The sequence below is a fragment of the Nomascus leucogenys genome, chromosome X (assembly GCF_006542625.1).
Source record: "Nomascus leucogenys isolate Asia chromosome X, Asia_NLE_v1, whole genome shotgun sequence".
Taxonomy (NCBI): Eukaryota; Metazoa; Chordata; class Mammalia; order Primates; family Hylobatidae; genus Nomascus; species Nomascus leucogenys.
Genome location: NC_044406.1, coordinates 135,903,239 through 135,928,969, shown reverse-complemented (window position 1 = coordinate 135,928,969; position 25,731 = coordinate 135,903,239). Strand labels below are relative to the sequence as shown.

At 43.4% G+C, this 25,731-nt stretch overlaps 1 protein-coding gene across 5 annotated transcripts in view; it reads right to left on the bottom strand.

The window, feature by feature from the left end:
* MTMR1 (myotubularin related protein 1) overlaps positions 1-25,731 on the bottom strand; it is an 83,946-nt gene that overhangs the window by 9,851 nt on the left and 48,364 nt on the right. For all 5 annotated transcript variants that reach the window (XM_030807486.1, XM_030807488.1, XM_030807487.1 and 2 more), the window contains 4 exons: positions 24,934-25,119; positions 24,267-24,473; positions 17,300-17,392; positions 10,874-10,987 (listed from right to left, as the gene is read on the bottom strand). In XM_030807486.1, coding sequence (XP_030663346.1) covers positions 10,874-10,987; positions 17,300-17,392; positions 24,267-24,473; positions 24,934-25,119 — 600 coding nt within the window. The remainder of the gene's footprint in view (positions 1-10,873; positions 10,988-17,299; positions 17,393-24,266; positions 24,474-24,933; positions 25,120-25,731) is intronic.

Genomic DNA, 25,731 nt, shown 5'->3' with positions numbered 1-25,731 from the left:
AAACACACTGCTTGCTGTCCTGGAAAAACACATTGCTGAAGTTAGGTAGCATCCGACAACTGTGTCTATGGAAAGGCAGAGTGAGAACTTCCTAACAACCACAGGATGATAGGGCCCACCAATAACAAATATAATTTTAAATTCTGCTGTAAGGTTTGCTTTTGTAGGCTGGGCACAGTAGCTCAAACCTATAAGGCCAGCACTTTGGGAGGCCACATTGCGAGGACTGCTTGAGGCAGGAGTTTGAGTCTAGCCTGGGCAACACAGTGAGACTTTGTCTCTACAAAAAAACTAAATTTAAAGATTAGCCAAGTATAGTCCCAGCTCCTCAGGAGGCTGAGGTGGCAGAATTGCTTGAGGCCATGAGTTTGAGGCTGTAGTGAGCTATGATTGTGCCGCTGTACTCCAGCCTGGACAATAGAGCAAGACCCTGCCTCTAAAAGAAAATAGAGCTTTTTTTTTTTTTTTTTTTTTTTTTTTCTTTTTTTTTTTTTTTTTTTTTTTTTTTTTTTTTTTTTTATTATACTTTAGGGTTTTAGGGTACATGTGCACAATGTGCAGGTTTGTTACATATGTATCCATGTGCCATGTTGATTTCCTGCACCCATTAACTCATCATTTAGCATTAGGTGTATCTCCTAATGCTGTCCCTCCCCCCTCCCCCACCCCACAACAGTCCCTGGAGTGTGATGTTCCCCTTCCTGTGTCCATGAGTTCTCATTGTTCAATTCCCACCTATGAGTGAGAACATGCGGTGTTTGGTTTTTTGTCCTTGCGATAGTTTACTGAGAATGATGTTTTCCAGTTTCATCCATGTCCCTACAAAGGACACGAACTCATCATTTTTTATGGCTGCATAGTATTCCATGGTGTATATGTGCCACATTTTCTTAATCCAGTCTATCGTTGTTGGACATTTGGGTTGGTTCCAACTCTTTGCTATTGTGAATAGTGCCGCAATAAACATACGTGTGCATGTGTCTTTATAGCAGCATGATTTATAGTCCTTTGGGTATATACCCAGTAATGGGATGGCTGGGTCAAATGGTATTTCTAGTTCGAGATCCCTGAGGAATCGCCACACTGACTTCCACAATGGTTGAACTAGTTTACAATCCCACCAACAGTGTAAAAGTGTTCCTATTTCTCCACATCCTCTCCAGCACCTGTTGTTTCCTGATTTTTTAATGATGGCCATTCTAACTGGTGTGAGATGGTATCTCACTGTGGTTTTGATTTGCATTTCTCTGATGGCCAGTGATGATGAGCATTTCTTCATGTGTTTTCTGGCTGCATAAATGTCTTCTTTTGAGAAGTGTCTGTTCATGTCCTCTGCCCACTTTTTGATGGGGTTGTTTGTTTTTTTCTTGAAAATTTGTTTGAGTTCGTTATAGATTCTGGATATTAGCCCTTTGTCAGATGAGTAGGTTGCAAAAATTTTCTCCCATTCTGTAGGTTGCCTGTTCATTCTGATGATAGTTTCTTTTGCTGTGCAGAAGCTCTTTAGTTTAATGAGATCCCATTTGTCGATTTTGGCTTTTGTTGCCATTGCTTTTGGTGTTTTAGACATGAAGTCCTTGCCCACGCCTATGTCCTGAATGGTATTGCCTAGGTTTTCTTGTAGGATTTTAATGGTTTTAGGTCTAACACTTAAGTCTTTAATCCATCTTGAATTAATTTTTGTATAAGGTGTAAGGAAGGGATCCAGTTTCAGCTTTCTACATATGGCTAGCCAGTTTTCCCAGCACCATTTATTAAATAGGGAATCCTTTCCCCATTTCTTATTTTTGTCAGGTTTGTCAAAGATCAGATAGTTGTAGCTATGCGGCATCATTTCTGAGGGCTCTGTTCTGTTCCATTGATCTATGTCTCTGTTGTGGTACCAGTACCATGCTGTTTTGGTTACTGTAGCCTTGTAGTATAGTTTAAAGTCAGGTAGCGTGATGCCTCCAGCTTTGTTCTTTTGGCTTAGGATTGACTTGGCGATGCGGGCTCTTTTTTGGTTCCATATGAACTTTAAAGTAGTTTTTTCCAATTCTGTGAAGAAAGTCATTGGTAGCTTGATGGGGATGGCATTGAATCTATAAATTACCTTGGGCAGTATGGCCATTTTCACGATATTGATTCTTCCAACCCATGAGCATGGAATGTTCTTCCATTTGTTTGTATCCTCTTTTATTTCATTGAGCAGTGGTTTGTAGTTCTCCTTGAAGAGGTCCTTCACATCCCTTGTAAGTTGGATTCCTAGGTATTTTATTCTCTTTGAAGCAATTGTGAATGGGATTTCACTCATGATTTGGCTCTCTGTTTGTCTGTTATTGGTGTACAAGAATGCTTGTGATTTTTGTACATTAATTTTGTATCCTGAGACTTCGCTGAAGTTGCTAATCAGCTTAAGGAGATTTTGGGCTGAGACAATGGGGTTTTCTAGATATACAATCATGTCATCTGCAAACAGGGACAATTTGACTTCCTCTTTTCCTAATTGAATACCTTTTATTTCCTTCTCCTGCCTGATTGCTCTGGCCAGAACTTCCAGCACTATGTTGAACAGGAGCGGTGAGAGAGGGCATCCCTGTCTTGTGCCAGTTTTCAGAGGGAATGCTTCCAGTTTTTGCCCATTCAGTATGATATTGGCTGTGGGTTTGTCGTAGATAGCTCTTATTATTTTGAGATACGTCCCATCAATACCTAATTTATTGAGAGTTTTTAGCATGAAGGGTTGTTGAATTTTGTCAAAGGCCTTTTCTGCATCTATTGAGATAATCATGTGGTTTTTGTCTTTGTTTCTGTTTATATGTTGGATTACATTTATTGATTTGCGTATGTTGAACCAGCCTTGCATCCCAGGGATGAAGCCCACTTGATCATGGTGGATAAGCTTTTTGATGTGCTGCTGGATTCGGTTTGCCAGTATTTTATTGAGGATTTTTGCATCAATGTTCATCAAGGATATTGGTCTGAAATTCTCTTTTTTGGTTATGTCTCTGCCAGGTTTTGGTATCAGGACGATGCTGGCTTCATAAAATGTGTTAGGGAGGATTCCCTCTTTTTCTATCGATTGGAATAGTTTCAGAAGGAATGGTACCAGTTCCTCCTTGTACCTCTGGTAGAATTCGGCTGTGAATCCATCAGGTCCTGGACTCTTTTTGGTTGGTAAGCTATTGATTATTGCCACAATTTCAGAGCCTGTTATTGGTCTATTCAGAGATTCAACTTCTTCCTGGTTTAGTCTTGGGAGGGTGTATTTGTTGAGGAATTTATCCATTTCTTCTAGATTTTCTAGTTTATTTGCATAGAGGTGTTTGTAGTATTCTCTGATGGTAGATTGTATTTCTGTGGGATCGGTGGTGATATCCCCTTTTTCGTTTTTTATTGCATCTATTTGATTCTTCTCTCTTTTCTTCTTTATTAGTCTTGCTAGCGGTCCATCAATTTTGTTGATCTTTTCAAAAAACCAGCTCCTGGATTCATTAATTTTTTGAAGGGTTTTTTGTGTCTCTATTTCCTTCAGTTCTGCTCTGATTTTAGTTATTTCTAGCCTTCTGCTAGCTTTTGAATGTGTTTGCTCTTGCTTTTCTAGTTCTTTTAATTGTGATGTTAGGGAGTCAATTTTGGATCTTTCCTGCTTTCTCTTGTGGGCATTTAGTGCTATAAATTTCCCTCTACACACTGCTTTGAATGTGTCCCAGAGATTCTGGTATGTTGTGTCTTTGTTCTCGTTGGTTTCAAAGAACATCTTTATTTCTGCCTTCATTTCATTATGTACCCAATAGTCATTCAGGAGCAGGTTGTTCAGTTTCCATGTAGTAGAGCGGTTTTGAGTGAGTTTCTTAATCCTGAGTTCTAGTTTGATTGCACTGTGGTCTGAGAGACAGTTTGTTATAATTTCTGTTCTTTTACATTTGCTGAGGAGAGCTTTACTTCCAACTATGTGGTCAATTTTGGAATAGGTGTGGTGTGGTGCTGAAAAAAATGTATATTCTGTTGACTTGGGGTGGAGAGTTCTGTAGATGTCTATTAGGTCCACTTTATGTAGAGCTGAGTTCAATTCCTGGATATCCTTGTTAACTTTCTGTCTCGTTGATCTGTCTAATGCTGACAGTGGGGTGTTAAAATCTCCCATTATTATTGTGTGGGAGTTTAAGTCCCTTTGTAGGTCACTCAGGACTTGCTTTATGAATCTGGGTGCTCCTGTGTTGGGTGCATATATATTTAGGATAGTTAGCTCTTCTTGATGAATTGATCCCTTTACCATTATGTAATGGCCTTCTTTGTCTCTTTTGATCTTTGTTGGTTTAAAGTCTATTTTATCAGAGACTAGGATTGCAACCCCTGCCTTTTTTTGTTTTCCAGTTGCTTGATAGATCTTCCTCCATCCCTTTATTTTGAGTCTATGTGTGTCTCTGCACGTGAGATGGGTTTCCTGAATACAGCACACTGATGGGTCCTGACTCCTTATCCAGTTTGCCAGTCTGTGTCTTTTGATTGGAGCATTTAGCCCATTTACATTTAACGTTAATATTGTTATGTGTGAATCTGATCCTGTCATTATGATGTTAGTTGGTTATTTTGCTCGTTAGTTGCTATAGTTTCTTCCTAGTCTCGATGGTCTTTACAATTTGGCATGTTTTTGCAGTGGCTGGTACCGGTTGTTCCTTTCCATGTTTAGTGCTTCCTTCAGGAGCTCTTTTAGGGCAGGCCTGGTGGTGACAAAATCACTCAGCGTTTGCTTGTCTGTAAAGTGTTTTATTTCTCCTTCACTTATGAAGCTTAGTTTGGCGGGATAGGAGATTCTGGGTTGAAAATTCTTTTCTTTAAGAATGTTGAATATCGGCCCCCACTCTCTTCTGGCTTGTAGAGTTTCTGCTGAGAGATCAGCTGTTAGTCTGATGGGCTTCCCTTTGTGGGTAACCCGACCTTTCTCTCTGGCTGCCCTTAACATTTTTTCTTTCATTTCAACTTTGGTGAATCTGACAATAATGTGTCTTGGAGTTGCCCTTCTCGAGGAGTATCTTTGTGGCGTTCTCTGTATTTCCTGAATCTGAATGCTGGTCTGCCTTGCTAGATTGGGGAAGTTCTCCTGGATAATATCTTGCAGAGTGTTTTCCAACTTGGTTCCATTCTCCCCATCATTTTCAGGTACACCAATCAGACGTAGGTTTGGTCTTTTCACATAGTCCCAAATTTCTTGGAGGCTTTGTTCATTTCTTTTTATCCTTTTTTCTCTAAACTTCCCTTCTCTTTTCATTTCATTCATTTCATCTTCCATCAGCGATACCCTTTCTTCCAGTTGGTCGCATCTGCTACTTAGGCTTCTGCAATCTTCGCGTAGTTCTCGAAACTTGGCTTTCACCTCCATCGGCTCCTTGAAGCCCTTCTCTCCATTGGTTATTCTAGTTATCCATTCTTCTAATTTTTTTTCAAAGTTTTTAACTTCTTTGCTGTTGTTTTGAATTTCCTCTCGTAGCTCAGAGTAGTTTGATCGTCTGAAGCCTTCTTCTCTCAACTCATCAAAGTCATCCTCCATCCAGCTTTGTTCCGTTGCTGGTGAGGAACTGCGTTCCTTTGGAGGAGGAGAGGTGCTCTGTTTTTTAGAGTTTCCAGTTTTTTTGGTCTGTTTTTTCCCCATCTTTGTGGTTTTATCTACTTTTTGTCTTTGATGATGGTGATGTACAGATGGGTTTTTGGTGTGGATGTCCTTTCTGTTTGTTAGTTTTCCTTCTACCAGACAGGACCCTCAGCTGCAGGTCTGTTGGAGTTTACTAGAGGTGCACTCCAGACCCTGTTTGGCTGGGTGTCAGCAGCGGTGGCTGCAGAACAGCGGATTTTCGTGAGACCACAAATTCAGCTGTCTGATAGTTCCTCTGAAAGTTTTGTCTCAGAGAAGTACCGGGTTGAATGAGGTGTCAGTCTGTCCCTACTGGGGGGGTGCCTCCCAGTTAGGCTGCTCAGGGGTGAGGGACCCGCTTTAGGAGGCAGTCTGACCGTTCTCAGATCTCCAGCTGCGTGCTGGGAGAACCACTACTCTCTTCAAAGCTGTCAGTCAGACAGGGACATTTAAGTCTGTGGAAGTTCTTGCAGAGTTTTTGTTTGTCTGTGCCCTGCCCCCAGAGGTGGAGCCTACAGAGACAGGCAGGCCTGCTTGAGCTGTGGTGGGCTCCACCCAGTTCGAGCTTCCTGGCTGCTTTGTTTACCTAAGCAAGCCTGGGCAATGGCGGGCGCCCCTCCCCCAGCCTCGCTGCCGCCTCGCAGCTTGATCTCAGACTGCTGTGCTAGCAATCAGCGAGACTCCGTGGGCATAGGACCCTCCGAGCCAGGTGCGGGACACAATCTCCTAGTGTGCCGTTTTCCAGGCCCGTTGGAAAAGCGCAGTTAGGGTGGGACTGACCCGATATTCCAGGTGCCGTCTGCTTCCCCTTTCTTTGACTAGGAAAGGGAACTCCCTGACCCCTTGCGCTTCCCGAGTGAGTCAATGCCTCGCCCTGCTTCGGCTCGCGCACAGTGCGCTTCACCGCCTGTCCTGCACCCACTGTTAGGCACTCCCTAGTGAGATGAAACCAGTACCTCAAGCAGAAATGCAGAAATCACCCGTCTTCTGTGTCGCTGGGGCTGGGAGCTGGAGACCGGAGCTGTTCCTATTCGGCCATCTTGGCTCCACCCCCCGAAAATAGAGCTTTTGCGAGTCCTTTTTTTTTTTTTTTTTTTTTTTTGAGATGGAGTCTCACTCTGTCACCCAGGCTAGAATGCAGTGGCACGATCTCAGCTCAGTGCAATGTCTGCCTCCCGGGTTCAAACAGTTTTCCTGCCTCAGCCTCCCCAGTAGCTGGGGACTACAGGCGCACGCCACCATGCCTGGCAAATTTTTGTATTTTTTGGTGGAGATGGGGATTCACTGTGTTGCCCAGGCTGGTTTCGAACTCTTGACCTCAAGTGATCCTCCCGCCTCAGCCTCCCAGAGTGCTAGGATTACAGGCGTGAGCCACCACACCTGGCTGTGACTCTTAATATTGAGAAATGAGACTAGATTTTACAGTTAAGATTCCTTGTGCTGGAAAATCATAGCTATCTGGAGGAAAATGTGCTGTGGTGCAGGCTGGAGAAGCTTTATAAAGACAAGTAAATATATCACTAAGTTATCTCTTCTTCCCCTAATTTTGTAGTACACTATTCAGAAACACTGTACCTACTTGCATTGCTCATCTGAACAAAAACACCCAAATGTGCAGGCATGGTGAGGCAGGTAAATATTAAACAATGGATCAAGCACAATGACAAAGTCAAATGAGAAAATGGCAAGGCCAACAGCATTTTCTCCCATTCTGCTGCTGACTTCCCACGAGCTATCTAAATACAGGAACATCCAATTAGGACCATTTCAATTTTTATACATTTATTTATAAGAGAAACACCAACAAAAATTCAAAGGATCTGGAATAGCTAAAATAATCCTGAAAAAGAACAAAGTAGGAGGACTCATACTTCCCATTTTCAAAACTTACCACAAAGCTACGGTAATCAATGCCAGCGGTGCTGGCATAAGGAGAGACATGCAGATCAATGGAACAGAACAGAAAGCACAGAAATGAACTCTCTGACATTTACGGTCAACTGATCTTCAACAAGGTTGGCAAGAAAATTGAATGAAGGAAAGAAAATCTTTCCAACAAATGGTGCTGGGACAGCTAGATAGCCAACATACAAAAGAATGAAGTTGGATCCTTAATTCACACTGTATACAAACGTTACCTCAAAACAGATCACAGACCTAAATGTAAGATCTAAAAGTATAAAGCTCTTAGAAGAAAACACAGGAGCAAATCTTCATGACTTTGAGTTAAGCAATGGTTTCTTAGATATGATACCAAAAGTGCAAGCAGGAAGAGGAAAAATAGATAAATTGCAATTCATCAAAATTAAAAACTTTTGTGCTTCAAAGAACACCATGAAGAAAGTAAAAAAAACAACCCATAGAGTGGGATAAAATTTTTGCAAATCATGTATCTTATAAGGGACTTGAATATATAATGTATAAGGAACTCTTACAACTCCATAATAAAAAGGACAAACACCACAACTTTAAAATGAACTAAGGAGCTGAATACACATTCTCCACAGAAGATATGCAAATGGCCAATAAGCACATGGAAATATGCTCAATATCATTAGCCGTTGGGGAAATGCAAATCTAAAACCACAACATACCACTTCCCACTCACTAGGATGGCTATAATTTTTTTAAAAAGGAAAATAGTAAGCGTTGGTGAAATGTGGAGAAATTGGAAGCCTCAGACATTGCTCGTGTGTGCAACTGCTTTGGAAAACAATCTGGCGGTTCCTCAATAGGTTAAACACAGTTGCCACATGACCCGGCAATTCCACTTGTAGGTATAAATGAATGAAGGCGTGTGTCCACATAAAAACTTGTACATCACTAGTTACAGTAGCATTATTCCTAAAAACCAAAACGTGGAAACAACCCAAATTTCTATCAACCAATGAATGGATAAACAAAATGTGTCTATCCATATAATGGAATATTGCTCAGCCATAAGAAGGATGTATTGGTGCATAGATGAACCTTGAAAACATTATGCTAAGCAAAGGAAGACAGTCATATAAGTTCACCTATTGTATAATTCCATTTCTATGAAACGTCCAGAATAGGCAAATCCGTAGAGACAGAAAGCAGACTGATGGTTGCTAGGGGATGGGGGTAGGGGAAATGGGAAGTGATTGCTACCGAGTATGCCATTTCTTTTGGGGATGACAGAAATTTTATAAACTTAGGCCAGGCACAGTGGCTTACACCTATAATCCCAGCACTTTGGGAGGCCGAGGCGGGAGCATCACTTGAGGCCAGGAGTTTGAGACCAGCCTGGGCAACATAGCAAGACCCTAATCACTACAAAAAATAGAAATAAAAATAAAGAAATTTTATGAAATTAGATATTGGTGATGGCTGCACAATATGTGAATATGCTAGAACCATGAAACTGTACACTTTAGATGGGTGAATTTTATGGTATGTAAATTATGTATCAAGAGAGTTCATTTTTTTAAGAATGAATTTTGCACTCCCCCTCTCTCAAAAAAAAAAAGATAAAACCATGGTTAAAATTCTATATATGAACTTCATTCTTCTGCTTCTGATTTTATTTGTTTTAAATAGCTTTGAGATATAATTCACATAACATAAAACTCACTCTTTTAAAAATGTTTTTCTTTTTATTAGGAGGTTAACAAGTCCCCATCACACTGGGCCCACAGGAGTGTGGATTTTACTCTAACTGCAGTGGGAAGCAGGGGAGAGGCACATGATCAGATTTCAGTTACTGAATGCTCGCTCTGGTTGCTATGTTTAGAATGGGCTACTGAAGGTCAGAAAGAGAATCAGGGAAGCCCATTCCTGGGTTCTGCCTTAGTCCACATGTGAGACAGTAGGAGTGTAAGACAGTAGGGGCTTGAGCTAGGCTTATAGCTGTAAAGCAGTTAAGAAGTGGCAGATTAAGAATATACTTTGGGCCAGTAATCCTGGCACTTTGGGAGGCTGAGACGGGCAGATCACCTGAGGTCAGGAGTTCGAGACCAGCCTGCCCAACATGGCGAAACCCTGTCTCTATTAAACATACAAAAAATTAGCCAGGCGTGGTGGCGGGTGCCTATAATCCCAGCTACTCGGGAGGCTGGCTGCGGCAAGAGAATCGCTTGAACGTGGTAGGCGGAGCTTGCAGTGAGCTGAGATCGCGCCACTGCACTACATCCTGGGCAACAAGAGCAAAACGCGGTCAAAAAAAAAAAAAAAGAAAAAAAGAAAGAGAAAGAATGTACTTTGGGACAAGGCCAGCAGCATTCATTCACCAGGGGACTGGATGTGGTAGCTAGGGTGAGGGTGAGGGAGGAGTGGAAGGTGACTCCCGTGTATTTGGCCTCGGCATCTGGATGGCCAGTGGTGCTGTGTACTGAGATGCAAAAGAGCAGGGGAGGAGCAGGAAAAGGCATTTAGGTCCCCGAGGCAAGACAAAGTCACTTAGAAAGACAGAACAAGAGTCGAGGGGAGAAGAGGACCTGGGACTAGGCCCAGGTGACTCCAACTTTAGAGACTGGTTAAAATGGCAGCCAGTCAGAGGAGACTGAGCAGGGGAGGCCAAGGAGGCAGGACGAGGTGGGGTCGCGGAATGAGGGCGCTGTCAACTGTGGGGAGGCTGCTGAGAGAGGGGGAGGCGGGCATTACTGACAGACTGTTTTCTCCTGAATTCTATACTGTCCTAACATACTCGGCTCACAGGCAGTGGTCCTTATCTATTAACAGGACCATATACTCCTTAAGCTGCCTTTTTCCAATGCCTTCCCACTTTTGACCACATCTCTCTTTTATCCCACACCGAGGAAAAAAGAAAGAAATGAGATGTAACTCTGAGAAGTTTGGTAACTGCTTCTTTACTACTTTGATGTAAAAAAGTGTTAACTTGCTACCTAAAGTGGGCTTTTTGGTTAATCAGCAGACTCCCTTTCCAAGGCCTTCAAGTGCGATCTGGCCAACACCACAGAGGAAGAAAAGCAGAATCCCACGGTTTTGGAATTGGTGCAGCGGAGACTACACAAACTCCGAGTCAGGAGGGCCAGGGTCTAGCACTCACCTACTCCTGAGAGAGCCACGGGCTCGCTGGGTCCCAGCCCCCCATGCCTAGAAAGGAAGGGGCTTGTGTTAGACACATGCGGTGGTGCTGGCCAGAACCCTGGGAGGGCATTTACAGTCAGCAATAGCACCAGAGCGCAGTCCTCCCTCCCCTCAGCCCTCCTACAGTGGCACTTCCCAGGAGAGGTGCCTGAGCCACAGGAAAAGCAACAGACAAGGATGCAGCATACTCACCTCTTTGAATCGCTGCTGTTCACAGTTGCACAAAAAGGTCCCAAAAAGACAGCTATAAAGGTGATCCAAAATTGTAATCAAGAATAGCTCATTAAACTCGAATGCTGAAGGAAACTTAAATGAAGAGAAAAATAAGGTTTAGTCATAGAGTCCAATTTCTAAAAGTAATATTACTTTTTTATGAAAGACAGCAAAACTACAACTTGGAATATAGTCAAAGATTTAAAGGAAGACTGAGCCCATGTAAAGTTCAACTACCTACAGTTTTAAGTCCAAACTTATAGATCTGGCTGAGAAACAACCAGCAGCAACTAAATTTGTTGTACTCAATGCCCAGAAAAGCTTATGTAGCTTCCACTTCTCACCATGGCAGTAGGACAGAGCCCAGACTCACCCTTCTGCCAGAAACATCTAGCAAGCTGGATACAATATAAGAAATGACTGTTTTCAGACACTGGCAACAGGCAGTACTGGACTGTGACTCTGAGAGAAGGGAAACAAATGAGGGGAGCCCTGCTATTGTGCCAGCTTCCTGGCTGCAGCCACATCCCAGGTCGGGGGTAAGGGGAGCAGTAGATCCAGTCATAACATGTACCCAACGTGACTCAAGAGGAATAGAAAATCCGAATAGCTCTGCATCTGTTAAATAAACAACTCCTAGTTAAGAACCTTCCTACAAAGACAACTCCATGACCATACACCCCTGAATTCTTTTTTTTTTTTTTTTTTTGAGACGGAGTCTCTCTCTGTCCCCCAGGCTGGAGTGCAATGGCGCCATGGCGCCATCTAGGCTCACTGCAACCTCCGCCACCAGGGTTCAAGTGATTCTCCTGCCTCAGCCTCCTGAGTAGCTGGGATTACAGGTGCGCACCACCACACCTGGCTAATTTTTGTATTTTTAGTAGAGACGGGGTTTCACCGTGTTGGCCAGGCTGGTCTCGAACTCCTGACCTCGTGATCCACTCGCCTCAGCCTCCCAAAGTGCTGGGATTACAGCATGCCTGACTTCTTACCAGTGTAAATGAGCAAGCTGAACCTGGCAATATATTTTAAAAAGGTAATACAACATGACCATGTAGGGTTTACTTTACGAATGTAAGACTGGCTTAACATATGAAAATCTATGTTACAAAACAAATCAATTACTGTAATTCACCATATTGGCAGAGTGAGGAAGCAAAACCACAGATCATCTTGATTGTTTTAGGTAATTCTTGATGGGGTTTTGCAGAATTCCAATGAAGACTATTACTATTGCCAGCAGGTTCTAGCCAGTAGCTGGCGTGTTGTGGCCATGAGATGATCTGGAAGTGATAATAATTACCCTAACAGCAGGCATGTGCTGAGTGCCTACCATGTGCCAGAACTCTAATGTAAAAACACAGTAAAATATTTATCACCTACTCAACGAAGCGAAGCCAAATAGTACTACCCAGCATACTTGTATTTAAGTCAGTTTTCTTAAAAACCTATTCTTCAATCAGAGTGCTGTGTGCACACTATCATGACAAATCTTCACGTCTCCAGAATGATCACATCAGGATCACTGGTAGACAAGTTTATTTTTTAGTTTAGCTTTACTACTAGACTAGCACCAGGCTTTTCAATTAGAACAATGGTCAATCCAGGACTGTCCAAACTCCACCTGGAACTGTTTTCTTCACCAGGCTATTACATTCGCTGACTTAAGGAATTATGCTCAGATACCGTGGATTAAGATTTGCTTCTCTCTCCCTCTTAAGGATTGCTCTCATAGAAACACACAACTCTCTTCTAAGGAATCCCACCAGAATATTACTGCTTCAGAAACCTCTGGAAACTAACTCTGGTGGTTCTTACTGGCATCCTTGTTCTTAGATGAACTAAATCAACGATGTGATGTCTCTGGCTGAAATGCTAACAATATCTACTGGTTAATCCTTTCTTGGAGCCTTTAAGATTGCCCCTTGCAACTCTGACAGTGGCCTCACATTTCAAACGGCTATCTTTCTCTATCTCTCTCTGTCTCATTCATGCATTTATTTATTTAGATAGGGTCCTACTTTGTTGCCCAGGCTGGAGTGCAGTGGTGCGACTGTGGTTCACTGCAGCCTCAACGCCCCAGGCTCCAGTGATCCCTCCCACTTCAGCCTGCCAAGTAGCTGGGACTACTGCCACAACCCAGCTAGCTTTTTTTTTTGTTTTTTGCAGCGACAAGGTCTCCCTATGTTACCTAGGTTGGTCTTGAGCTCCTGATCTCAAGTGATCCTCCCATCTCGGCCTCCTAAAGTGCTGAGATTATAGGCATGAGCTACTGTGCCCGGCTCAAATGGCTATCTTTTAACAGGCCAGGCACACTATGTCCAATTTTCCCAGGACTTCTCTATGCTGCTTAGTTATGCCCTATTCATAAATTATTGGCACCACAGAATTTGTGAATTGTAAGCAAATACATGACATTTTTGTGTACTGAAGCCTTATTAAATCAAGGATAGGAATGAAAGATCCAGGGTTTTGTCCTATATTTTATAATTTTCAAACTTTTAAAAATAAATGTTTACTAAAAGATAGCAAATTATTGACATATCTTCAAGCCATATAAGTGCTATGAACTGAATATTTGTATCCCCCTAAAATTTCTATGTTGAAATTCTAATCCCCAAGATGTAGTATGAGGAAGTGGGGCCTTTGGGAAGTGATCAGGTCACGAGGGTAGAGCTCTCGTGAATGGGATTAGTGCTCTTCTAAAAGCCCAAGAGAACTCTCTTGTCGCTTCCATGATGTCAGGTTACAATGAAAAGACAGCTAATCTATGAAGCAGGAAGCAAGCCCTCACCAGACACTGAATCTGCTAGGGCCTTGATGTTGGATTTCCCAACCTCCAGAACTGTGAGAAAGAAGTTTCTGTTGTTTATAAACCACCTCATTTATGATATTTTGTTACAGCAGCCCGAACAGACTATGACAATGAGTCTTCATTCCTAGCCCCTGAGCCTGCATTGTAGATCTGGGAGCTTGGAAAGGTGTGTTCCAGAGTCAGTGACAACAAGCCTTATTCTGGTCACTGGGTACCAGATATGGGAGGTCAAAGTGGGCAGGGCTCAGTTCAAGCCCATCGGCACCCATGAAAACTGGAAAACAAAGGCTCCATCTACTCATGTTGGGTCAAGACTGCCATTTATACTCAGGGGGTGTCATGGCATTAAGCTCAACTCAGAAAACAGCTCATTGGGGGAAACAGTAGCAGGTGGAGTAATACAAATGAAAGATTAGGTCGCTGCAATTCATAGTTTGTTTTGGCCTCTTCTCCTGGAAACTGTACCTTTTACCTAAAAGTATGATTTCCGAAAATCATACTTTAGCACAGTAATCTATAATAAAATTCTGCACCTCTTTTTTTATTGTTTTAGAGACAGGGTCTCACTCTGTCACCCAGGCTGGAGTGCACTGGTACAATCATAGTTCACTGTAACCTTGAACTCCTGGACTCAAGCAATCCTCCTGCCTCATCCTCCCGAGTAACTGGGACTACAAGTGCACACTACCATGCCTGGCTAATTTTTTAATTTTTTTTTTTTGAAGAGATGGGGGGGGTCTCACTATGTTGCCCAGGCTGGTCTTGAATTCGTGGCCTCAAGCGATCCTTCCACCTCAGCCTCCTGAGTCACTGAGATTATAGGCGTGAACCACCACATCTGGCCCCGATTCTGCACCTCTTGAGGAACAAAAATATCAGTGACTATTAAACCTATCCAGAGGAGTAAGGATTGTATTAAACTATGGATATTACAGAGTGTCTTTGGGACTTTTCTCTAAAGAGTCCCTCAATTATTTTTCCCTTAGTTTCTTTGTTCACATACAGACTAGTTCATTTTATTCTGATATTTCTGACAATTTTACACTGCATAGTTTACTTGAGTTAACAGTAGGCAACCTAAAAATAATCTTTCATATGACTGCATCTTATACCTGCTATATGTCTCATTCATTTGTTAATGAACTGATAAAGACTAGTCATTGATGTCTGTGCTAATGCATTAACAATGTAATTTTAAAAGAAATTAATTATACACACATTTCACAGACAGAATCTTAGAGCTGTGAGAGGCATCTGAAATCTTCTAATTCAAACCCCTTATTTTCTGAAAATCCAATAAAAGCACAAAAATGACATGGCTTAGACATGAAAACAGGCACTAAGCAGTATAAAGAATGGAGGTCAGTTTGAAGATGTTAAAAAATCTACATTTGGGAGGAATAAGCTATTTCACATCCACAAAAATGGTGCTTATCCCTTTAGAAGCACTGCAATTATTTTTTGTGTTCAGCCTTTTCATGCAATTTTTCTAAAATGTGTTTCATACTTTCTTGTCCTAACCTGAACATGACAATCATTTAACATTGTTATTGGCTCAGCATCAACACAAATAGCAACAGTGCCTGGCTCTATAAAACAGTAAGGCTTCGGGCCAGTCTTCATGCTTCTGGAGTGTGTTTGCTGCTACCTTTCACCCGCACCATCAGCACACCTACCTCTTACCCGGGCCAGCCCCTCTTACCCGGGCCAGCTCTCTAGCAGGCTATCTTTAATCACCTGTGACCTGGCCGTCAGATCATGTGAGACCCCAATCAGTTCGTTGAAGCTGAGTGTAAAAGTCAGTGTTAATTTCTAAGTGAGGGCCTGAGGACTCCATGAAATCTACTTTGGCTATTCAGACTCCCTCCCCTTTGTTCCTTATTTCTAAAGGTATGTCTCTGTGCTCCCTTGCCACTGAAAATGTGATCTGTGACCCACTGGCATCACCTGAGAGCTTATCAGAAATGTGGCTTCTCAGGCTCTGCCTCAGCCCCACTGAATCAGAATCTGCATTTCAATAAGAGTCTCAGGGGATTTGTGTGCTTATTAAGGTTTGAGCAGTGTTAGTCTACAGCAACGGTCTCAAAGTTGGGCATCCATCAGCCCCCAGAAGGGCTCATGGAACCAGAGGGCTGGGCCCCATGCCCAGAGCACTGGCAGGTAGGTCGTCAGTGAGGCCGAAGATTGGTGTCTCTAACAAGTTCTCAGGACCACATTTGGAGCACTAAGCTAGATCACTGGTTGGCAAACTCATTTACACATCTGAATCACCTGGGGAACTTTTACACACACCTGAGCCTGTCTCCAGGCTCACAGGAAGAAGGTTCCCAGGGACTGGCTGTGTGCACTCAAGGTGGAGTGCCATCTTCTGAGTTCTCCAGGTCCTCCTCAGGGCAGAGCTGCTGGGGAGCGGGACAGCACAGGCAGCATCATGACTATCAACCTTCTTTCTGCCCCAACACACACTGCCATCAGTAACAGTAGCTCTCAGTGGGGAAACAGGCCTAGTATTTCACAGACTTTCTGCAGTAGGGAGGCAGATGTCCTCTGAAAAGGCCCTGGGCTGATGGTGATAAGGCTGCGGGAGGATCAATCAAGAGCAGCAGGGCTGTTGGTAGAATCCCTGCAGATCACCGGCAGTGTCCTGGCTGCTTCCCTTCCCCATGACTGAAGCAGCCAAGGCCAGAGCTCCTGGTGAATGACTAGCAAGAGAAGGCCCAGACCCTGGATCTCAGCCCCCTAACTTGTTCTGTACCCCATAGCCCCACCCTCAGCCAGGCTGGGCAGCAGGCACTGGGGAAACTACTCTCTTTTGCCTCTCTCTCTCTCTGGTTCCAGGTCCATTGCCCTGGCACTGTCTCTTAATCATAAGGATAGGAGACCAAACTCAGGTTTAGATGTTGGAGATGAGGGGAAAACAACAACAACAACACAAAAACAGTGCAGGAACTATGGCCTTATGGCCTACTTTGAACTGAAGCCAAAGGGCCTGACCAGCTCAAGGGAAGGGGATCCCTAGATGGCTCCCTTGTTTACCAGGGCCCTGTGCGTTGGGGTTTGGGAACTACACAGCAGCTAATAGCAAAATGCTATGCAGCTTCCTCTATGCCGTTGGTTCTTGGACACTCATTTCCCTCAGTGACCTTGGGGGTGGGAGAGGCTCTAGACTGGGGCAGAGTGTGGAGATTCCTGGATTGCCTGGTCTAATCCCATGTACTAGCAGTTCATTCCCATCCTCATTTCTAACATCTGGCCAAATCTTAGATGAACTGCTCAGCAGGAGACTGTACTTCCTTAACCTTTTGAAGGGGAGCAAAAGCAGCAGAATCTATAGAGGAACAGGGCCTTGGTTTGGACCTAGTGGACAAGATGATTGATAAAAACCATTTGCAAACACAAGTAACTTTTGGTGTGAAATTGGTGGTTTCTAATGTTCTGCTTATATTTCTAAGTGAATTAGAATCAAATTGTGTTAAATAATGGGGTCATATTTTACACAAATTCATCTTGAATGAAACAGCAATAATAGTTTAATCTTTAAGATATATTTAAAGCAAAGACTATATAGAAATATACTTGAAATCTCTCACCTGTCTTGTCATTTGCCAAACACAATCAATAAACTGCAGAAATATAGGAGATCGGTCAGCATCCGCATGGTTGTCATTACCATGGCCCACTCGCTGAACAGAAACAGAATGTTAAACGTTTTAACGTATGTTATAGTCCTCTTGAAAGTCACTGTAAGTTGTCCAGTGGTAAGAATCACATCTCACCGGGCCTAATAGAATTCCTGGCACATAATAGGCACTCAAAAATGTCTATCAAATTGAAATGACTTCCATTACTTTTAGAAAACAAAATTTCAGTTTACAGTATTTTTACATGTTGTTTTATAATTTCTCTTTAATATAGTTGATATCAAGAAAGTATAAGCAACTAGCTAGCAAACTTTTCAGTTAAAATGGTAGGGTGAAGACCAGCCACCACACTAAGTGTACAGTGTCAACGTATGATGCCAATTAGCAGTTCATCAAGCACATTATGAATGCCATTTTCTCTACAAGTATAAAAACATTTTTCCATTTTTCAGAAATGTGAGGAAGTCTGAGAATCAAAATAATGATTAGCAATCTACAACTTTTAACCAATTCTTCATGACTCAGAGAACCCCAACAACTCAATCTTGAAATGGTAAAGGTGGGGTCCTTGCTTAAGGCAGTCCAGTATTGTATTTCATATCTTTTGATACTTTATAAGATATCAATAGATTCATGCTAAAAGGTAAAAGATAGTATTCTCAAATACATAAATAGGATTGCCAAAATACTGAAAATGCCACAAGTAAAAAGACAGCTGAAGGGTGGGGATTCTAAGAGAAGCTTCAAATAATTTGACTATGAGCAAAAGGATGTGGGGGGAAAAACTCATTAAGAAAATACGAAGCAATCACATAGAAAGAGCAAATATACTCTATGAAATTGCCACCTGGAAAGACATGAAAACGAATGACAAAATCAATATTAACATCTCAGAGTAACAGGTAATAACATTCTTTATAAAAAAAATTTTAACTGTGGTGAAATACACATGACATATAATTTATCACTTGAACCATTATTTTTATTTTTTAGAGACAGGGGCTCGCTCTGTCACCCAGGCTGGAGTGCAGTGACACGAGCATAGCCTGCTGCAGCCTCTAACTCCTGGGCTCAAGTGATTCTCCCACCTCAGCCTCCAGAGTGGCTAGGACTATAGGTGTGAACCACCATGCCCAGCTAATTCTTTATTCTGTAGAGATGGGGTCTCACTATACTGCCCAGGCTGGTCTTGAACTCCAGACCTCAAGAGATCCTCCCGCCTCAGCCTCCCAAAATGCTGGGAATTACAAGCACGAGCCATTGCATCCAATCTCATCTTAACCACTTTTAAGTGTCCAGGTCAGTGGCATCAAGCACACTCATGTTATTATGCAACCACCACCATTTCTAGAACTTGTTAATCTTTCCAAACAGAAACTCTCTACCCATTAATCACTAACTCCCCATTCCCCACCTCCTAGCCCCTGGCAATGACCATTCTACTTTTTGTCTCTATGAATTTGATTATTCTAGTTTCTTCATATAAGTGGAAACATAAATATTTGTCCTTTTGTGGCTAGCTTATTTTGCTGAGCGTGTTTTCTTTCTTTCTTTTTTTTTTTTTTTTTTGTTGAGACAGAGTCTCACTCTGTCGCCCAGGCTGGAGTGCAGTGACGCAATCTCGGCTCACTGCAAGCTCTGCCTCCCCGGTTCACGCCATTCTCCTGCCTCAGCCTCCCGAGTAGCTGGGACTACAGGTGCCCACCACCACGCCCGGCTAATTTTTTTGTATTTTTAGTAGAGACGGGGTTTCACCGTGTTAGCCAGGATGGTCTCAATCTCCTGACCTCGTGATCCGCCCATCTCAGCCTCCCAAAGTGCTGGGATTACAGGCGTCAGCCACCGCGCCTGGCCTGCTGAGCATGTTTTCAAGGTTCATCCATGTTATAGCACATGTCAGAATTTCCTTTTTTAAGACTAACATTGCATTGTATAATCATGTGCCACGTAACGATGTTTCAGTCAATGATGACTGCATATCCAATGGTGGTCCCATAAGGCTATAATACCGTATTTTTACTGTACCTTTTCTACGTTTAGATACAGAAATACTTAGCATGGTATTACAGTTGCCTACGGTATTCAGTATAGTCACATGCCACACAGGTTTGTAGCCTAGGAGTAATAGGCTGTACCATATAGCCTAGATGTTAGCAGGTTATCCATCTAGGTTTCTGTAAGGTACACTCTATGATGTCCACACAATTACAAAATCACCTAATGATGCATTTCTCAGAATGTATCCTCATCATCACACACCACATGACTGTATATATAGACCACATTTTGTTTATCCATTCGTCTGCTGATGGACATTGGGGTTGCTTCCACCTTTGGGCTATTGTGAATAAAGCTACTATGGACACCGATGTACAAATACCTGTTTGGGCCCCTGCTTTCCCTTCTTTGGGGTATATACCCATCAGCGGAATTGTCAGATCATGTGGTAGTTCCACGTTTAATTTTCTGAGTATCCGCCATTCTGTTCTCCATAGTAGCTCCACGCATTGCCCCACTATAAAATCACTTGTAGGACCTACTGTTCAGTATTTAAGGCACCTAGGGAACTGTTTTACACTGACAGTTCACAATTTAGGATTCATTCTTTCAACAGATAGCCATGGAACTCCTATGGCGTGTGCAAGGCATCATGCCTGGCCCTCAGAATGTCAGACATTGTCATGGTGTCTGGTAGAGGCCCAGTCCTTGGCTAGGCCCCTAGGAGACCAAAGCAAATGAGACACTGTACTTGTGCTTCATGAATAATTCATCTGTGGTCTAGTCAAGGGACAAAGATGTATAAATCACAAGGGCAATAAAGTGTTCCAAGGGCTTCCAAGTATGCAGTGGGTATGGTGGGAGCACAAGGGAATGAGTGAACCACCCTAGGATGGGGTAGGGGAAGGAACAGGGAGGGACAGTCATGCGAGTCATAGTCATGAAGGACATTTCATTTGAGATAAACCTTGAAGGACAGGGAGATGCCTGCTTCCCAGGTAGCCAGGAATTGATAACCAGTGGGAATGTGGTGGGGAACACTAAGGAAGCCACAAGCAGCTGGGCACAGCTGAGGCTTAGATGGGGCAAGGGAAAGAAGATGAGAGATGAGGCTGGAGATGTAGCTAGGGCCAGATCACCAAGGGCTTTGAGTGCACACTGAGGAGTTTGCTCATAAACCTGTGTGCTACAGGAAGGTGCTGAGGGACGCACACTGTGGAGTGGCAGCATCCGATCTGTTGTTTGGAATGCTCCATCTGGCTCCAGTGGGGACGAGGATTAGACAGAGCTAGGTTGCAGAAAGGCTACTGCTATTGTTGGGATGTTTGTCCTCCTAAACCTCGTGTTGAAATTTGATCCCCAATGTTGGAGGTGGAGCCTAATGGGAGGTGTTGGGTCATGGGGGTAGATCCCTCCTAAATAAATTAATCCCTCCTTGGATGGGGGAGTGTGTGAGTTCTCTATTAGTTCCCGAGAGAGCTGGTTGTTACAAAGGGCCTGGCACCCTCTCCCCTCTCTCTTGCTTCCTCTCTCACCATGTGATCTCCACACACTGGCTCCCCTTTACCTTCCACCATGAGTGGAAGCAGCCTGAGGCCCTCACCAGAAGCAGATGCCGGCACCATGCTTCTTGTACAGCCTGCAGAATCGTGAGCCAAATAAATTTCTTTTCTTTCTAAATTACCCAGCCTCAGGTATTCCTTTGTAAAAACACAAACAGACTAGGACAGCCACCTAGAAGACTGCCTAAGTGGGTTGATAAGGCCTGAGTTACGGGAGCATCAGGGGCAATGGAGATGATATCACAGATTCGCTGTCCATGTATTCGAAGTTATGGGACTAGCTGAGATCACTAACAGGTTAACCACAAAGAGAAGAAAAATGATCCAAGGACTCATCCCTGGAACACCCCAACATTAAGAGGTTGGGAAGATGAGGGAAGACCTGAAAGTTGGAGGAAATTCAAAAGGTCATAGAAACCTAGAAGCGGAATGAAGAAAGTGTTTGGAAGAAAGGAAGAATCAACAGCATCGAATGCTCAGGCCAAATAAAACAAGTGATGACTGTCACAAGACCAGGTTGGGAGGGGGGGCATTGTGAGAAGGAACCCTGGCTGAAGTGTTTTCAAGACCGTCTGGAAGGAGAGAAATAGTGATAGTGAGTACAGACAACAGTTTTGAGGAGATTGTTGTAAAGAAGAGCAGAGAATCAGGGTGACAGCTGAGGAGGGCTGTGGGGTCAAGAGGGTTTTTTTTTTAGGATATAACAGAATGTCTCTACAACAATGGGAATGATCTAGGGAAAAGGGGGGAATGGAGGCAGGATAAAGGGAAGAACAATTAGAAAGTTCCATGATGGAGGTCAAGCAGGCAAGGGCAGGATGAGCCTCAGCTGGAAGCCCTGATGGCTCAATCACAGAACTCCAGGTAGAGTAGAGTACACAGATCCAGAGGGTGGGTGGTTGCAGGCTTGAAATCACTGTTTAAAGGCTGGCTCCACCCTAACTAGCTGTGTGACTTTAGGCAGATAACACACTTGAAACCTCAGTTTCCCCATCTGTCAATGAGAGCACTATCAGGATTAAACAAGATGCTGCACGTTAACAGTGCCAAACACATGGTGGTGGCTTAGTAAATTGAGGCTATTAGGAATCTGATAGTCCTATTGGCTTCACTGTGGCCATGGTGCAGTGAGCCCCAGCATTAGCAAGTAGGGATGGGAGCAGGGCGCTGTAGGCACACCCTGATGCATGCACCTCTGCTCAGTCCCAGTACATGCTGCCATCGCTGGCATCTCGCTAGACAGCCTTCACCACTACCCCTCTGGCAAAGCACCCATTCAAGCTTTCTCTCCCCTAGGACATACAGTTTGGGGAGGAAGGTAGAAGGCAGTGGCCTCCGAGTCTTCTGAGATGGCCCAGTACAAACATCTGGAAAGATTCCACACACTCTCTCTTCCTTACCGAGACCAGCCTTTGCTGAGGCGGGAAGAAACAAAGGAATTGGTGATGTTGTTTAAAACTTCCCTGGCACTTAGCATGGGCCAAACACTGCTGTAAACATTTGACACATATAAACTCATTTCTCCCACACAACGCCCCATTTCAGAGAGGAGGAAATCACAGCAAGAGAGGGGAAGGAACATGTCCAGGGATCTGCCAGTAGCTCCCAAAGGGCATGGAGCTCAGAGACTGCGGACTTGTCCCTTCTCTCTGGGAGGTCCTCTTGCAGGCGCTCCACCCCAGGAGTGCAGGGACAGCTGGAAGCTTGGCACACTCACACCAAAGCCAATGAAATCCTTGCACTACCCATCTTCCTGCTTTCCATAGCAAGTCTAATGGGGACTTCAGGAGTATTCCCATTCAATGCACAGTTCAGACAGATCCCTAACAGCTCAATGGCCTGGACAGACCAGAAGTAGCTGCCAGTTGGACTAAAACACAAATGGCAGCCCAAGAATGCCCTACCAGATGACCTCGCAATTTCACTCCTAGGTATATAAACCCCTAGATTGTAAGCAAGTTGTTATAGGCTGAATTGTGATCCCCAAAATTGAGGCCTGAACATTCGGTAGCTCAGGAATGTGTCCATATTTGGAGATGGGGCCTTTAAAGAGGTGATTAAGTTCAAATGAGGACATTAAAGTGGGCCCTAACCCAATCTCACTGGTATCCTTATGAGGACATTTGGCCACCCAGCGAGACAGCAGGGGTGTCCAGTAGCTCCCAAAGGGAAGAAAGACCTTGTGAAGAGGTAGCCAGAGGGTGGCCATATGCAAGGAAAGAAGGGAGACCTCAAGAGAAATCAATCCTGCTGGGACCTTGATTTTGGACTTCCAGCCTCCAGAATTATGAGAAAATTAATTTCTGTTGTTTCAACCATGCAGTCTGTGGTACCTTGTTATGGCAAAAACTTATATACTAACATTCACGCAGTATTCTTCACAATAGCAAAGGTGGGAACAACCCAAGCATCCATCAGCAGATGAACAGATAACATGTGGTATATACACACAAGGGAATACTATTCAGCCATAAAAAACAATGAAAAGTTGATATTTGTCACAACATGGATGAACCTTGAAAATATTATGCTTAGTGAAGTAACTCAGTCATGGGAGGACAAATACTGTAGGATTCCACTTATATGAAGTACCTAGAAAAGGCAAATGTATCTGAAGACAGAAATATTAGTGGTTGTCAGGGGCTGGGGGAAGTGAGGAATGACTGTTTAATGTGTACAGCATTTCCTTTCGAGGTGAAGAGTATGGTTTTTGTTTTGTTTTGTTTTGTTTTTTGAGACGGAGTTTTGCTCTGTTGCCCGGGCTGGAGTGCAGTGGCATGACCTCGGCTCACTGCAACCTCTGCCTCCCGGGTTCAAGCAATTATCCTGCCTCAGCCTACTGAGTAGCTGGGACTACAGGGGCCCGCTAACACATCTGGCTAATTTTTGTATTTTTAGTAGAGATGGGGTTTCACCATGTTGGCTGGGCTGGTCTTGAACTTCTGACCTCAGGTGATCCACTTGCCTCGGCCTCCCAAAGAGCTGGGATTACAGGCATGAGCCACTGCGCCTGGCCAGAGTATGTTTTGAAACTAGAGGTGATGGTTACATAATACTGTGAATCTACTAAAGGACACCAAATTGAGCATTTTAAATGGTTAGTTCTATGTTATATGAATTTTACCTCAATTTTTTAAAAAGGCATAACTACACTAAAATAAAAATGCCCTATGAGGAACATACGATGCCTGAGGTCCATGTATTTTATTATGGCAATTCAGGTCTGATATGATACAGAAGGGAAAGCCTGCACGTGTGTGTGTGTGTGTGTATGCGCTTATGTGTGTCACACATGACGTTTACATCCATATGATACAGCAAAACAGTCCAGCATAAACCTCACTGTCTGAACTTACCAGTGCAAACCTGTGTCCAAAGCTTATCCACTCCTTTTCTACAAGAGTTTCAAATCCTTTAATGGTCCTGTAGTAACTGTCCAACATTAGCATAGCCAGAGATGTGAGCTGGGCTGTTCGGTCCCAACCATCGCTGCAATGCACCACCACAGATGTTTTCCCAGATTCTATTTTATCAGCAATTCTTACTGCCCCAGCAAGCAGCATCTTCAGAAAAAAAAGGCACATTAGACCAGGCTACATTGAATTTCAATTAAATGTAAAACAATGTAAAATAATTCTGGGGAGAGCTTTGGAAGTTCTGGTCAATAAACCAAACAAGAATGGCATGCAATCAGCTGAGAATCCCTAGGAAATATTAGCATCACATTAAAAAAATAAGAAGAAAAGAAAAAATCGTATACTGGAGAAAAACTACAGGAGTAAATATGGTTCCTTATTAAAGGGCCACAAAGTTCTTTAAAAGCCTGACCTAAGGCAAGCATTTTCCCCTTTTCACTATGTCACAAAAGCCCTCCACAAAGACCCCAGTCTGCTGCTGCCCATGGAACTATTTAATAAGAAAGTTCATGCACACAGCCAAGAGGCACTTGGAGATGTACGTATTTATGGCACAGGCACGAAGAAGTCTTAACTGGAAAGCATATAAAGTACTGGATCTCTTTACCCTTATATATTCCAGCCAATGCGTCCCATCCACATTGGAGAGCCACCGTGCCTCATCGATCGAAGGGTACACGATCTCTTTTAATTTGCGTAGTGACTCTCGCATGACATGAATGTTGTGGATCTCCAAGAACACAAGTTCTGCGTTTGGGTAAGCACTTTCACTTTCATATCCTCCACCCTTTGTCTATGAAAAACAAAAGAAATACATCACATTATCTGGAATTAACTTTTCTATTCTTTCTAGTGCTATGAGATACAGACCACTAAAGAAACGACAAACTCATCTGCAAATAAACCTCCTATATCCTTGTATGAGTTTCCTAGGGCTGCTGGAAAAAGAACCACAAACTCAGTGGCTTAAAACAACAGAAGTTTATTCTCTCCTAGTTCTGGAGGCTGGAAGTCTGAATTCAAGGTATCGGCAGTGCCATGCTTCCTCCGAACACTCTAGGGGAGGATCCTTCCTTGGCTCTCCCAGGTTCCGATAGCCCCAGGTGTTCTTGGCTTATACACACATCATTCTAATCTTTGCCTCCATTTCCACCTGACCTTCTTTCCTTTGTCTGTGTCCGTCTCTTCTCCTCTTCTTCTAAGGACACAGTCATTTGGCTTAACCCCCACCCCCCAATTCAATATGACCACATCCTAACTTAATTACATTTGCAAAGACCCTATTGTGAAATAAGGCCACATTTATAGGTACTTGGAGTTAGGACTGCAACATATCTCTGAGCTAACACTGGGATGTGCTTAAGGAACTGAAAGGAACCTCACATAGCTGAGACACGGACCTGGA